At 36.3% G+C, this 15,391-nt stretch overlaps 1 protein-coding gene and 1 long non-coding RNA gene across 7 annotated transcripts in view; one reads left to right on the forward strand and one right to left on the reverse strand.

The window, feature by feature from the left end:
• LOC134757506 (uncharacterized) overlaps positions 1–15,391 on the forward strand; it is a 114,137-nt gene that overhangs the window by 92,579 nt on the left and 6,167 nt on the right. The window lies entirely within an intron of this gene.
• Positions 1–15,391, reverse strand: part of ITFG1 (integrin alpha FG-GAP repeat containing 1) — a 304,948-nt gene that overhangs the window by 80,820 nt on the left and 208,737 nt on the right. For all 6 annotated transcript variants that reach the window (XM_031003060.3, XM_055366735.2, XM_055366738.2 and 3 more), the window contains one exon: positions 405–448. In XM_031003060.3, coding sequence (XP_030858920.1) covers positions 405–448 — 44 coding nt within the window. The remainder of the gene's footprint in view (positions 1–404; positions 449–15,391) is intronic.

Below are 15,391 nucleotides of genomic sequence, written 5' to 3' on the forward strand. Positions count from 1 at the left end.
AAAAGTCACTAATTGCCTACTATATGCTTGTCTCTGTGACCTATACCAGGTACACAAGATGACATGGTTCTTGACTTCAGGGGGTTACAGTCTCGTGTGGAGAGGCATCTAATCTAAACAAGTGTAATGAAATATTATAAATGCCAAAATGTCTTAAAATAATTGGAGGGGTGGTCATTCTGCTAAGGATATCAGAAAAGGCTTCATAAAGACGACCGTTCAGGTAAGACATTTTTTTAGGAAGGGTACTTTACTTTCAGCACAGTTTTCTTGAGTAATGAAGGATTCTTTAATCACTGCCAGATAATAATGATATTTGATAATCTATAACAACTATTTTGTGTGTGTCTACTTATACATAGAATTTTCACAGACATATTTATAACAGATTTAAATTTACTTACTGTTATCTTACGAGGACAGTCATTAGAACACAGACCACTAAGAACTGTGGAAAAATAAACAACAGGCAATTATTACTATTATAAGTTTATATTTAAAGTGAGCTCTAATTTTCTCCCTAAGATCCATTAATATACTCTATTGATTCATAATCACAAGCAGAAACCAATTCAATTTCTTTAGATCTGAGCAAATTAAAGTTCTGTTGTTCACTTTATACCAATATTTCAAAAGCCTTTATTAAACTGTCAAGATGCTACTATTTTGTGAACTATATAGGTGAGATAAATTATGATTATATCATACCATACCTAAAATAGAACCTGTTGGTTCTATTTTCCAATTAGTTAGCTAAATTCCAAGGATGACTTAGATTCTGACAGAGGGGTGCCAAATGAGAACCAACTAAAATGTATACTAAGAAAAACATCTACATTCAGTACTTTATATCTCAAACTAGACTTTTTTCATTCATGTAATTCTGGGTCAAAGATTTTGGGTACCCTTGATAGCTAATATAGAGAGCATAACTATAAAATAATTGATGAGTCTACAACAAATATACAAAATAACTTAATGATACATTTATTGTATAACCAGCAAAAAGAGGTTAAAATATCTGAACAATCTTTATCTAAATAATATGAATTCTGAAATAAAACCATATTTCTACCACTTTTGGTGAAGTGATACCTTTGATAAGAAAGCAGACATTATATGCTATCATTTTAAAATGCTATATGTTATAAGATAAAGAAAGAGAGCTGATAGTTCTCAGTAGGCACAAATTATTTTCTTAGTTATGAATATTTGTCTGTAGATTAAAATATATCCAGAAGAAAATGGTTTCTTTTGTTTGTTTATATTACACGACTATGGAATGACAATCATTCTAATATAAATGTTTGACTTAGGCAGGGTGTAATGATCTGAATGTTGCTATCCCCCCAAATTCATATCTTGGAACCTAATAACCAACATGACAGTGTTAAGAGGTGGGGCGTTTGTGAAGACAGTAAGTCACGATGGCTCCATCCTCATGAATGGGATTAATGCCTTGACAAAAGAGGCTCCAGTAATTTCTTCTGACCCCTTCTGCCATGTGAGGATGTGGCAACAAGGTGCCATTTTTGAAGTAGAGGTGAGACCTTACCAGACACTGAATTTGCCAGTGCCTTGACCTTGGACTTCCCAGCCTCAAGAACTGTGAGCAATAAATTTCTGTTGTTTATAAATTACCCTAAGGTGTTTTTTTTTTTTTTCTTTTTGAGACAGTCTCTTGCTCTGTCGCCAGGCTGGAGTGCAGTGGCACGATCTTGGCTCACTGCAACCTCCACCTCCTGGGTTCAAGCAATTCTCCTGCCTCAGCCTCCCTAGTAGCTGGGACTACAGGTGCACGCCACCACGCCCAGCTAATTTTTGTATTTTTAGTAGAGATGGGGTTTCACCATGCTGGCCAGGATGGTCTCAATCTCTTGACCTTGTGATCCGCCTGCCTCAGCCTCCCAAAGTGCTGGGATTACAGGTGTGAGCCACTGGGTCTGGCCAGATTTTTTTTTATATTAATAGCAGCCTAAATGGACTAAGATACAGAGTATGTAAGGTAAAAGGCACCAAGAAATAAACATGATATATTTCATCACAAAAGAGAATACCTGTTCATTTACTATAGAATATTTACATTAAATACAACTTGAGGAAACAGTGAAATAAATATTTTACACTTGCAAGCAGTTTTCAATGTTTAAATTTCCTACCCCAGCAGAGTGCCTGGTTCTCACTCTTTTATTATGAAAACCCTAACTTCTCACTCTCCTTTTATCTTCTTCCCTAAAGTTTAGGTAGATATTGGTACTTCTTTTCCAACTGTTCCAAAATGATTTGCATAAGCCTTCATTGAAACCATTATCTTGCTGACCCACAGTTACTGATGCACACATATGTCTTTGCACGCAGATGTTACCTCTGCATCATTCTGTCCTTATTTTCTCAGGGTCTCACCCAACACATTTGCTCAATAAATACTTGTTAAAGGAGGAAAAAAGATGGCTTATTCAGGCTAGGCACAGTGGCTCATGCCTGTAATCCCAGCACTTTGGGAAGCTGAGGTGGGTGGATCGCTTGAGCTCAGGAGTTTGAGACCAGCCTGGACAACATGGAGAAACCCTGTCTACCAGAAAAAAAAAAAAAAAAAAAAATTAGCCAGATGTGGTGACACACGTCTGTGGTCTCAGCTACTCAGGAGGCTGAGGGAGAAGGATCACTTGAGCCGGGAAGCAGAGGCTGCAGTGATCTGAGATCACGCTACTGCACTCCAGCCTTGGTGACAGACGGAGATCCTGTCTCAAAAAAAAAAAAAAAAAAAAAAAAAAAAAAAGATGGATTATTCAATAAGTGGTGCTGGATAATTGGTTACTTGGAAAAAAATAAAGTTAGAGTTTACCTCCCTACGTAAAATGTATATTTGACAGAGACATAATAATAAAAGAACTCTTAAACTTGAACAATAAAAAGACAACCCAGATGACAAACAGGAAAAGGATCTGAATAGGTATTTCTCCAAAGAAGATATACAGATGGCCACTGAGCTCATGAAAAGATGCACAACATCATTAACCATCAGAAAAATATACAGCAGAATCATTATGAGATGCATGCCCACGTTCATGGCAGCGTTAGTCACAACAGCCAAGAGGCAGAAGCAAGCCAAATGTCCACTGACAGACGAATGAATAAAATATGGTAAATACATAAAATGGAGTATTATTCAGCCTTAAAAAGGAAGGAAATCTTGTCACATATTACAATATGGATGAACCCTGAAGACATTATGTTAGGATAAATAAGCAGTCATTTATTGTATAATTTCATTTAATGAGTTATCTAAAGTAGTCAAATTCACAGAGACAAAGTAGAATGGTGCTTAGTGGGGAGTAGGGGAAAGGGAAAAAAGGGAGCTGTTTAATGGGTATAGAGTTTCAGCTTTGCAAGAAGAAAAAGTTCTGGAGATGTGTTTCACAACAATGCAAATATACATAACTCCACTGAACTATACCTTAAAAATGGTTAAGATGGCAAATTTTATGTGACACGTTTTTACCACAATTTAAAACATGGTTAAGATGGTAAAAAAAAAAAAACTCACAATGAGTTAACATTTTATACACACTAAGATGGTTATAATAAAACAGTCCAAGAATAATAAATATTGTTGAAGATGTGAAGAAATTGGAACTCTCATACATTTCTGATGGAAATGTGGAATGGTGCAGCTGCTCTGGAAAACAATCTGGCAATTCCTTAAAAGGCTGAACATAAAGTTCTCCTTTGACCCAGTAATTCATTTCCAGCTATATTCCAAGAAAAACAAAAAAACATATATCCAAACAGAAACGTGTACATCAGTGTTCATAGCAGTATTATTCATAATAGCCAAAAGGTGGAAACCATCCAAATGTCCATCAAATGATAACTGGATAAACAAAATCTGGAATATACATGCAACAGAATATTATTTGGCAATTAAAAGGAATAAAGTACTGACGCATATTACAACATGGATGAATCTTGAAAACATTATGCTAAGTTTAAGAAGCCAGTCACACATAACCATATATTATATGACCCCATTTATATGAAAAGTCCAGAATAGGCAAATCGATGGATACATAAAGTAGATGAGTGGTTGCCTAGAGCTGGGGGATGATGGGGGACTAAGAGTGACAGACAAGGCCGGGTGCGGTGGCTCATGCCTGTAATCCTAGCACTTTGGGAGGCTAAGGCAGGCGGATCACGAGGTCAGGAGATCGAGACCATCCTGGCTAACACAGTGAAACCCCGTCTCTACTAAAAATACAAAAATTAGCTGGGCGTGGAGGCGGGTGCCTGTAGTCCCAGCTACTTGGGAGGCTGAGGCAGGAGAATGGCGTGAACCTGGGAGGCGGAGCTTGCAGTGAGCTGAGATCGCGCCACTGCTCTCCAGCCTGGGTGACAGAGCAAGACTCCGTCTCAAAAAAAAAAAAAAAAAAAAAAAAAAGAAAAGAGTGACAGACAATAGGTACAGGGTTTCTTTCTGTGGTGATGACTATATTCTCAAATGATTGCAGTGATGGTTGCACAACGCTGAGACTATGCTAAAGCCATTAAATTGTATACTTCAAATGGGTCATGATATGGTATGTGAATTATATCTCAATAAAGCTGTTACAAAATAAGAAAGATACCATAAAATTTTAAAAGACTAGTGACAAAGGGGGTGACCTTTTTGTAATATAACAGTATAAAGAGATACTATTGCTAATATAAAAAGAACTTCTAGATATCAGTTAGAAAATAATCCAACAGAAAACAAAGGATTTCAAGAAGCAATATCTGGAAGAGAAAATGCAAATAATCAAAAAAAACACTGAGAAAGACACTCAACTGCACCAGTTAGGAAAAAAACCAATTTTATTCCCAAGAGATAGGTGAAAAAGAAAAGCATGATAAAATTGTCTGTAAGGAAAATAACAAATATATTATCACAAAGGGCTCTTTAATACATACTACAGTACATTTTATAAATCAATTAGAAAATAAGAAAGGACAAGGACTATAGATAGAAATAAAGATACAAATGCCTCTTAAATATATGAAAAAATGCTGAACTTCATTCATTATAAGAACAATATGAAATAAAAATAGGACATATTTTTCACCTAACTGGCAAAGATCAAAAAGTTTAATAACCCCTTGGGTTGGTGAAGGTGTTAGGAAAAGAGCATTTTCATTTTTCATATATATACTGTAGGTCGAAGTAGAAAATTATACAATTTCTGTGAAGGGACATCTGTTAAAAAATACAATATAAAGTTCAAAACAAGGGAGAATTAATCTGTGGTATTGGAAATTACAACAGCAATTACTTTAGGTGAATTGGGTTAATAACTAATAAGGGGGCTGGAGGGCACATTTTGGATATTGGTAGTATTTGTTTCTTGATCTGGGTGTAATTGCATGGGTACGTTTACTGTGTTAAAATTTATAGAGCTGTGCACTTATGTATACTTTTCTATATGTTATATTTCAATAAAATGTTTATTTAAAAATATATATGTATTCTTTAACAATTCCATTTTTAATAATTTATCCTACAGGATATTCATTACAGCACTATTCATAATAAGAGTTTGAAAAACACATGATATATGTGAATAAGGAACTCATTAAATTATGTTGTAACCATACTATATGATACTATTCAGTAGTTAAAGAAGTTTAAATTGCTTCTTTAACTACTGAATGTATTCTAGATTATACATATATATACGTATATGCATAAAATATCTTAGATACAAAGAGGTTGTCTCTGGGAAGAGAACTGTATCACTGGGAGATGAGTAAAAGGGAGACCTACTTTTATCATATACTCTTGTAGTTTTTAATAGACCATCTGCATTACTTATTTTAAAAACAAATTCACTAGTGAAATAAAAATTAAGAACTCTCAGATGAGTATGTGGTAAACTAGATAGTGTCATATGCTGGTGAAAATATAAATCCCTACAACTTTCAGGGAAGATAATTTGTTATTATTGATTAACATTAAAAACACAGTCTCTTCAACTCATGTCTATGAAATACTGGAAACCAGATAAATATCCACTGAGAGATAAAAAGTGAAATAAATTGTGGAACATATATAACATTATGGAATGATATGGAGGTATCAGAAGAATGAAGGAGGCCTGTAAGTGCTGACTTGAAAGGGGGCTTATACTTTGTTAAGGTAAAAACACCAAGATGCATGCAAATATGTTTCATAAAGTTCCATTTAAAAGTATGTGTTGGGCTGGGCATAGTGGCTCACTCCTGTAATCCAGCACTATGGGAGGCCAAGGTGGGTGGATTAGGAATTCGAGACCAGCCTGGCCAACATGGTGAAACTCCGTTTGTACTAAAAATACAAAAATCAGCCGGGAGTGGTGGCAGGTGCCTGTAATCCTAGCTACTCGGGAGGCTGGGGCAGGAGAATCGCTTGAACCTGGGAGGCGGAAGTTGCAGTGAGCTGAGATTGCACAACTGGACTCCAGCCTGGGTGATAAAGGGAGACTCCGTCTCTAAATAAATAAATGTGTTGGATGAATCTCAGACATAGTGTTGAGCAAAAGAAGCCAGGCGCCAAGAGCACATCCTGTATGATTTCATTTACATCATGTTCAAAAACAGGGCCTTATGCATCTCTTCCATCTGGATGTTTGCCTGTATCCTTTGTAATACCTTTTATAATAAGCAGGTAAACGTAAGTAAAGTGTTTCCTTGAGTTCTGTGAGCTGCTCTAGCAAATCAAACCCGAGGAGGGGGTCATGGGAACCCTGATTCATGGCCAGTTAGTCAGAAGTACAGGTCCTGACCTGGGACTTGTGATTGGCATCTGCAATGTGGGGCAATCTTGAGGGGCTGAGCCCTCAACCTATGGGATCTGACAGATTATCTCTAGGTAGATAGTGTCAGAATTGATTGATTGGTTGGTGTACGGAGGGGGAAGGCAGAATCCCTACATATTTTGGTGACCAGAGATAAAATATTCTGTGTTGTAGTGACTGTGTGAGAGTAGACGAAACAAAGTTTGGTTTTGTCCTGTCTCTTATGTTATGCATAATTGCATGGTATTCCATCGTGTGTGTGTGTGTGTGTGTGTGTGTGTGTGTGTGTGTGTTTACCCCTCTGTATGTTATGGACTGAATGAGTACCCCCTCCCTCAAAGTCATATGTTGAAGCCCTAACCCCCAGTGTGGCTGTTCTTGGAGACAGGGCCTCTAAGGAAGCAATTAAGGTTAAATGAGGTCACAGGGAGAGGATCAGTGTCTCCTAATAAGTGAGCTTGCTGTTTCTCTCTACATGCACATGAAAAGAACATGCGAGAGCACACTGAGATGGCAGCCACCTAGAAACCAGGAGATGAGGCTGCTCAGAGTGCATCTACCTTCCCAGCACTTTGATCTTTAACTTCCTAGCTTCTAAAACTGTGAGAAATAAATTTCTGTTAAGACACTCAGCCTGTGGTATTTTGTTATGGAAGCCTGAGCAGACTAATACACATACATACTTCCTTTTAAAAAACATTTTTAGGCCGGGTGCAGTGGCTCATGCCTGTAATCCCAGCACTTTGGGAGGCTGAGGCGGGTGGATCACCTAAGGTCAGGAGTTCAAGACCAGCCTCGCCAACATGGTGAAACCCCGTCTCTACTAAAAATACAAAAAAATTAGCCAGGCATGGTGGTGTGTGCCTGTAATACCAGCTACTAGGGAGGCTGACACAGGAGAATCTCTTGAACCCAGGAGGTGGAGGTTGCAGTGAGCTGAGATCATGCCATTGCATTCCAGCATGGGCAACAAGAGCAAAACTCCGTCTCAAAAAAAAAAAAAATTATGTAGATGAAATCATACTACATACTATTGTGTAATTCCCCCACACTTATTACTTCAACCCATAATTGCATGGTATTCCATTTATGTGTGTGTGTATTTACCCCTTCTTTTCATTAGGATGTTTAGGTTTTTCCCCTCCTCATACCCCAATTTTTTTTCCTCCTAAAAACACCATTGGCAAGATCAGCTTTATGGACCTGGTACATTTATACATAGATCTTTGGCACATCTCTGACAATTTCCTTGGAATAAATGTATAGAACAGAATTTCTGGGTTCAATCTGAAAGCTTTTGATATACACAATGAAACTATTCTCCAGAAAAGACTATCAAACATCTAAAAAGACCATTTATTTATCTTCTGGTAAGTGCCAAGCTGTGAACACATGAATTTTCTTTTACAAATGGTCTTCCTTAATCTTCATATCAAGACTGTGAAGTAATTCTAATTGTCCCCTGCCTCCTCCTTTTTTTTTTTTTTTTTAAATGAAGAGGAAACTGAAGAACTGAAGATTCGGACCATACTCACGGTCACAAGGTGAATGGAACTCTTTTGCAAGACTATGTGCAACAAGTCTGCTTTCAACAAGCAACAAGAAACTAACTCATTTAAAGAACACATTATCCTACTATGATAGGAGATGAGAAATCGATGAACTATTGGGTTATTTTCTGTATAAGATAAAATGTCTGTGTCTTGGTTAGCATAGTCTAGAGTATTTACTAATATATCACATAATCACATTAGTATTAATCACATAATACAATTCAAAAATCATGTAATAGTTTCTTCCATTTTGTGTACAAGAAGCTAAAAACTTGGTTCTTGCATCTGTTTTTGTTTTTTCACAAGACCTCCTGTCAAATTTGAAGTTTCACATTATAACATTAGGATCACATGATAAGACTTAAATGTAACCTTAACTTTGCCACATCTTTTCTCCACTAAGAAATTTTATACAATAAAGTCAAACTAGGTATTAAACATGAAAAAATATGATACATATTTGCCATAGATATGTGTTATAAAAAGGGATGTCTACATAATACAAATAGAGTATGCATTTCCTTGGTTTTTGCAACCACAGATTCAAGGAGAAACAATACTAACCCTTGATTAATTATCATGCTGGTTCATAATATTGTTTAATTAGGAATTCTGAACTCTCAACATAATATTATAAAGGTTAATCTGTGTCCACTCAGAAATTATTTTACCTACAGAACTTGACCTTTTCCCAGTGACATCTATACGGCTATGCAGCAGGTGAGGCTGACTCAGACTGCGTGGCTTCTGGGCTCTACTAGCTATGTATGTTTCATGTAAGGTAGGAAAATATGTCTTTAGCTACATTCAGTAATGATACTGCTTTTGTTAAGGAGTGCTACAGAAGGATGAAATTTTACTTTTAGCTTTGGTTTTACCACTCAAATCCTCTGTGACCCACCCTTTAGTTTTCTTTTTTGAGACAGTCTCACTCTGTTGCCCACGCTGAAATGCAGTGGCACCATCTTGGCACAATGCAACTTCTACCTCCTGTGATTTTTGTGCCTCAGCCTCCCAAGTAGCTGGGATTACAGGCGCCTGCCACCACACCTGTATTTTTAGTAGTGATGGGGTTTCACCATGTTGACCAGGCTGGTCTCGAACTTGGGGCCTCAAGTGATTCGCCTGCCTTGCTTGACCTCCCAAACTGCTGGGATTCCAGGTGTGAGCCACCATGCATGGCCTAGTTTTCTTATAAGAAAAAAAGAGGACACCCACTCTCATACTTACTATCTTCTTCCCCTCTTGAGTTAATGAAATTTGAAAATGTCTGAAAAACATTAGGTTTCTTGAAATTTACAGACCATATAAAGAAAATTTTTATTCTCATTTTTTCCCCTCTTATTGCTCAATATATTAAAGGGACAGACTCATCAGGAATATGGTTTCAATCACAGTTTATTACAATTAGATGTAAATTCTTCATAAAAGGCAGAACTGATTTAAATACTGCTGGAAAACACAACAGAGTGTAAGTTTTATATGTATGTTAGTAGTTCATCTTCTGTTATTAATAATCTGCTACTACAGAAACTAAGTCTTTAGGTCATGAGTGTTGATAAGGGTAAACCTCAAGGCAAATATCTGACACCAATGCTGGCTCAAAGCTGTAAGTGCCACTCCTTTCAAGCTTCCTATTCATTTGGCACAGAAAATCTCAAGTAGGGCCACGTCTTGCTGTGTTAGCTAATGAAAGATGTGATCATGGGCAAATCACTTCACCTCTCTCTCTTTTATGGTTTTACAAAAACATTTAAAGTAAGAGAGTTGGATGAAATAATTTATAAGGTTTATAAAGACCTCTAAACTGGAGTTTTTATAAACCTTATAAATTATTTCATAATTCTTTGATTCCAAACCGGGATCTATATTGTTATCTGGTAGTTTCAGGTACTTAATACTCACCCTAGCTCACAGGAAAGTAGCCTGGGTTTAAAGGGCTCTTTGTGTAAGTTTGCTCACATGTGACAAAACTATCTAGAGAACAGAGCCTTGAATAGTCTGGGTCTGAATGAACGAGGCTGGATCATGGATGATGCATCCTCTCAATGTCAGAAATGCAGAGCAGAACCAGAAACGGAACTTGCTATTATGTAAGCTAATTTTCTGCATTCTCTTTTTCCTTACAGCATATGTAACATTACATACATACTCACGTATTTTCATCTAAAACTTAAATATAGGATACTATTATAGGAAGCAATTGTGTAAAGCAGAAGGCACATGATAAACAATAAATGTTAGCTATTACTGTTTTGTTTATAAAACAAACTATAGATTCTATCATTCTGGATTTCAGGATTTAGAGGTATCAGCTTTCATTGCTGCACCTTCTTTCAGTGTGCCTGAAACTTCAGAGACCAGCAGAAGCAGGCAGAGAATGCTCAGTGCTCATGGTGGTTTTATCTAAGTGGCAAAGAGCACAGCTTTTCTAAAATACTTTTCCTGACTTTCCAAATGTTTTACAATAGGCTCTCTTATTTTTGTAATCAGAAAACAAAACTAAATAAATACTAAACCAAAACCTTACCAATAAAAAAAAGAAATAATGTGTTAAAGTTCTCTGGCATAATCAAAACAGTAAAAGGATAGACTGATGGTGATTCCACTAATGTCACCCTGAAATTATAATTTAAAAACTCCACAATGTCAAGCTTATGAACAAGTAAAAATTATTTAAAGTAGTCTATTAAAAGAGTGCAAATATGTAATTTCCCCAGTGATATCAGAATAAAAATTTCATCACCTGTGCTTCAGTTAGGTTAAAAACAAACACTATTAAATGTGCCAAGGCTGAATTTACTATGATTACAGCAAAAGCCCATTTTTTAAAAGTGAGACAGTTATATTACTGATATAAAAATATAGGTTTATGGGTGAAGTGAAACTTATTTTTTTAAGTAAGTATAATAAATGGGAAGGTATGCTAAAATACATAAAGGGCCCATTATGGAAAAGGGAAATTTAACAGGACAGACACCTGTATGCAATTCTAGTCTTCTACTATTTGTGTTCTTTGCCCCTGTGAGGTTCTTGAAGGCAAGAACTGTTTTTGTTTGATTTTTAAGTGTCTCTCTGTATTGCTTAGTTCAAGTGTAATTCTCTCTGTGTTGCTTAGTTCAAGTGTAACTGAATGTTTTTTCACTAGCTAATTTTGGCTAACTCTAGAAGTTTAAGAATTTTTAATAATTTCATAAGCTTTTGTAATTACATATTATTTGTAATCATACTATGGGCTGGGCACAGTGGCTTATGCCTGTAATCCCACCACTTTGGGGGGCCAAAGTGGGTGGATCACTTGAAGTCAGGAGTTTGAGACCAGCCTAGCCAACACAGTGAAACCCCATCTCTACTAAAAATACAAAAATTAGCTGAGTGTGGTGGTGTATTCCTGTAATCCCAGCTACTTGGGAGGCTGAGGCAGGAGAATTGCTTGAACACAGGAGGCAGAGGTTGTAGTGAGCCAAGATCATGCCACTGCACTCTAGCCTGGGTGACAAAGCGAGACTGTGTCTCAAAAAAGAAAAAGAAATTACAAAAATTCTACACAGGATTATTATAACATTGTGTAATACCCTTTTACATGAGCTGTTCCAAAAAGTAATTTCTAATACTCCTAGGGACTTTTAAAACCAAATTTGTTTTTAAAGATTAAAAAAATATGAAAACAGCCTATTCACAAATAAAAAGCAGTAATTAAAACACTTGATGAGCTATGTGAAATACTGGTTATTAGGAGATTTAATCTGTAGTTTAAAACATGGACAATGGGATGTGCAATTTGTAAGTTTCTTTTAACATGATAATGCTTAGGATTTTATCATTTCATGTTAAACCATACTGTATGTTACAGTCCATGTATTCTTAAAGATATTTAAAGTATAAAAATTTGGCTTCTAGCATTGTGATTCAGTTTATATTAGCTATTTCACACGAATGTCAAAACCAAAACCCAAATATGGCAATAATCGTGCATAAATACTGTAACACTAAGCCAACGTGCAGGTTGGGAGAAGGATGAGTTAAATAGCCAAAGCTGTAAAGGTCAATACTGTATAATGGTTTTAGTTGTGTTTAAAGTAAAAAATTCCTGCCTGGATTCTGAGTGACTATTCATATTCCTTCTCTGAAAATGTCTTTAAGCTTTGTTTCTTTAAGACATACGAACACAAAAACATTACCACCTCTTTAAAAATTACTCAAGCTTTGAGCACATGTGTAAAATCAAGTACCTGCTTCCAGACATTCTTGTCATTTAGACAACATTATTTTAGATATTCTATGGAAGATTTTTTGGTCTGTTATTGATTACCTATCTTTCATTAATTATTTTATTAAATTGTAAAATCATATGCTCTTTGTAAAAAAATACAGAAATATTTTTGAAGCAATTTTAATCTTGTTCTTTATGTGTACAAACATATTAAGTATCAAATATGGTAGTTATATAATATATACCTATATAAATATATATACATATATTTCATACACATATAAATTTGTTAAAATTTTTGCTAAAGTCAGGAGCAGTTTGATCTTTAAGAACATATCGAATAAAAAAATGGTAAGTATGTGACATGATGGATATGTTAATTTGTCTGATTTAATAATTTCACAAGGTATACATATACTAAAATATCATATTGTACCCCTTAAATTAAAAAATGTTAAACAAGGAATTAAAAAACAGAAAACATATTGGTTCCGGGTCAGTATGTTTGAAATAACTTCTAGGAGACAATTTCAAAAACAAAACATATTATTTACCTTCCTTAATTCCCTAAATGTCACTGCAATGTTCAAAAATAATAAATGACAGATATCTTGAGAAATTCTTAAAGGATACTGAATAGGTGAGTAAGATTGAGAAAGAGCTAATTAGTGTTGAGCAGGTCAGAGCTACTGGGGCAATGGGGGTGGACCCCCCAGCAGCTCATTGGGAAACCTTTCAGCTCAGAGCTGTGGCAGCTGAGAGGGGAAACATGCCAGGGCTGAGGAAAGAAGGGGAACGGAGGGTCTCTGGAAAACAGGCTCGAGGCTTGTGACAAGAAAAGCTGCATTTGTTACTTGGTAGTTCTTGATAGCTAAGTAAAGTGGGGGATTTGCTGGTGCTTCTAGTCAGTGCCCTATTTAACTGCACAGTGTTGCCCAAAACACAAACTTTTTAGCATAGAGGATGAAACAACACAAAAAAGCTCAGCAAAGCAGTGAGTTCCTCCCTGTAACATCCTCTCATTACTTCCCACTGGAATGCACAAATGTGTTCAGACTCAGAGAGCCTGTCGACGCCCTCGGTTGAGGCCACAGGAGTAAGTCAGGGCTCTTGTGTCTCTTGCTAGTGACTTTCACAGAGAAGGCAGTTGGAGTTGAACTCTAAGGCATCACTTCAGCTCTCCTGTCTGAGAGCCCTCAAGCCACCACTTTGCTCAAATATAGCTTCTACCCCTGGTGGGCTCCCAGCTTGTGAGCCCCAAAGGGGAAAGGAAAAAGGAAGCAGTGGCAATTGTCTGATGGGCAGAAGTATATAGTGACCCACCCCGCCCGCACTACCCACCAACACTGATTCTTTTAAGAAATGTAAGCAGAGAAAACTCCTCATGCACAAGAAGAAAAGCAACAGCTTAAGAGAAGGAAGACTAACAGGAATAATCATATAAATGGCCCCCACCTAAACAGAACATGCACAGGAACAGGAGGGAATTTCAAAGATGAGCATATTACAGTAGCCCCCACTTATCCAAAGGGACATGTTCCAAGAGCACCAGTGGGTGCCTGAAACTGTGCAGAGCACTGAATCCTAAATATGCTGTTTTTTCCTATATGTACATACCTATGATAAAGTTTAATTTACAAATTAGGCATAATAAGAGACTAACAACAATAAACTAATAATAAAATAGAACAATTGTAACAATAAACTGTAATAAAAGTTATGTGAATGTAGTTTTTCACTCTGAAAATATTTTCTTATACTGTACTCACATCTTTTCAGAATACAGTTGACTATGGGTAACTAAAACCACAGAAAGTGAAACTGTGGATAAGTGGGGACTACGCTATATGCAAGAAGAAAATAGAGCAATGTTTATAAAATTCTGTAACAGCGAACTTACTGTTAACAGTAAGAGCAAGAGAAAGATATTTTAAGACATACCAGTACTCAGAAAATATATTAACCTAAGTACAATTTTTCTGAAAATAACTTGAGAAAATACTTCACCAAAAGAAATAGGGGAAAATGTGGTATATAAGAAAAAAGGTGGCAATAAGGCTGGTAAAATTTGTTTAATTACTGATAATATGGTTGTGAATTATTAAGAAAGGATTTATAAAATGGAAGGCACAAAAAGTAAAACAAAATTAATCATCCAGAAATTAAACTTCCATATTATTTCAACAAAACCCAGAGGCAGGCAAGGGGAATAAAAGCTTTCCCATTAAGTATCTGCTTTTGGAGAAAAAAAGAAAAAAGAAAGCTTTCCCAAAGGAAAGGTCTCATCTTGTTTGGTAAACAAAGGTGAAGATACTGTTACAATTTTAAAAGTCCTAGGGGAAACAGGGTTCATCCAGGTTTGTTAGAAATGAGTTAAGTTCTAGACTAGAATTAAGATTCAGAACCTCCAAGTGTATCTGACAAGAATGACAATAAAAGATGAGAGCTAGTAACTAGTCTTGATTCAGGGGAGAGGGGACCCCACAATTCTGTAATACGCAAGGTCCCCGTCTTCATGTAAGTGCTGTGGATCTGCTGTGCTGTGCGTAAGAGAAGCAGAAGGGCAGTTTACATTGCCATGGCCACATATAAAAGCTTAAGTATCCCCAATTTCCTTAACTGAAAAACAGTGGCATTTAGTATAGGCTGGTTTGAGATTAGAGTAACAGAATAATTTAAGAGCAAAATCAGCTGTGGACATTGCCGATGGCTGTGAAGGGTAATTACGTGCTAGTGACTGACTTAAGGCAAACAACCGATAATCAAAGGAAAGAGTGGAAGGGCATCTCAAAACAACTAGAAGGTTATTTTTCTTCCAA

The sequence above is a fragment of the Gorilla gorilla genome, chromosome 18, assembly GCF_029281585.2.
Source record: "Gorilla gorilla gorilla isolate KB3781 chromosome 18, NHGRI_mGorGor1-v2.1_pri, whole genome shotgun sequence".
Taxonomy (NCBI): domain Eukaryota; kingdom Metazoa; phylum Chordata; class Mammalia; order Primates; family Hominidae; genus Gorilla; species Gorilla gorilla.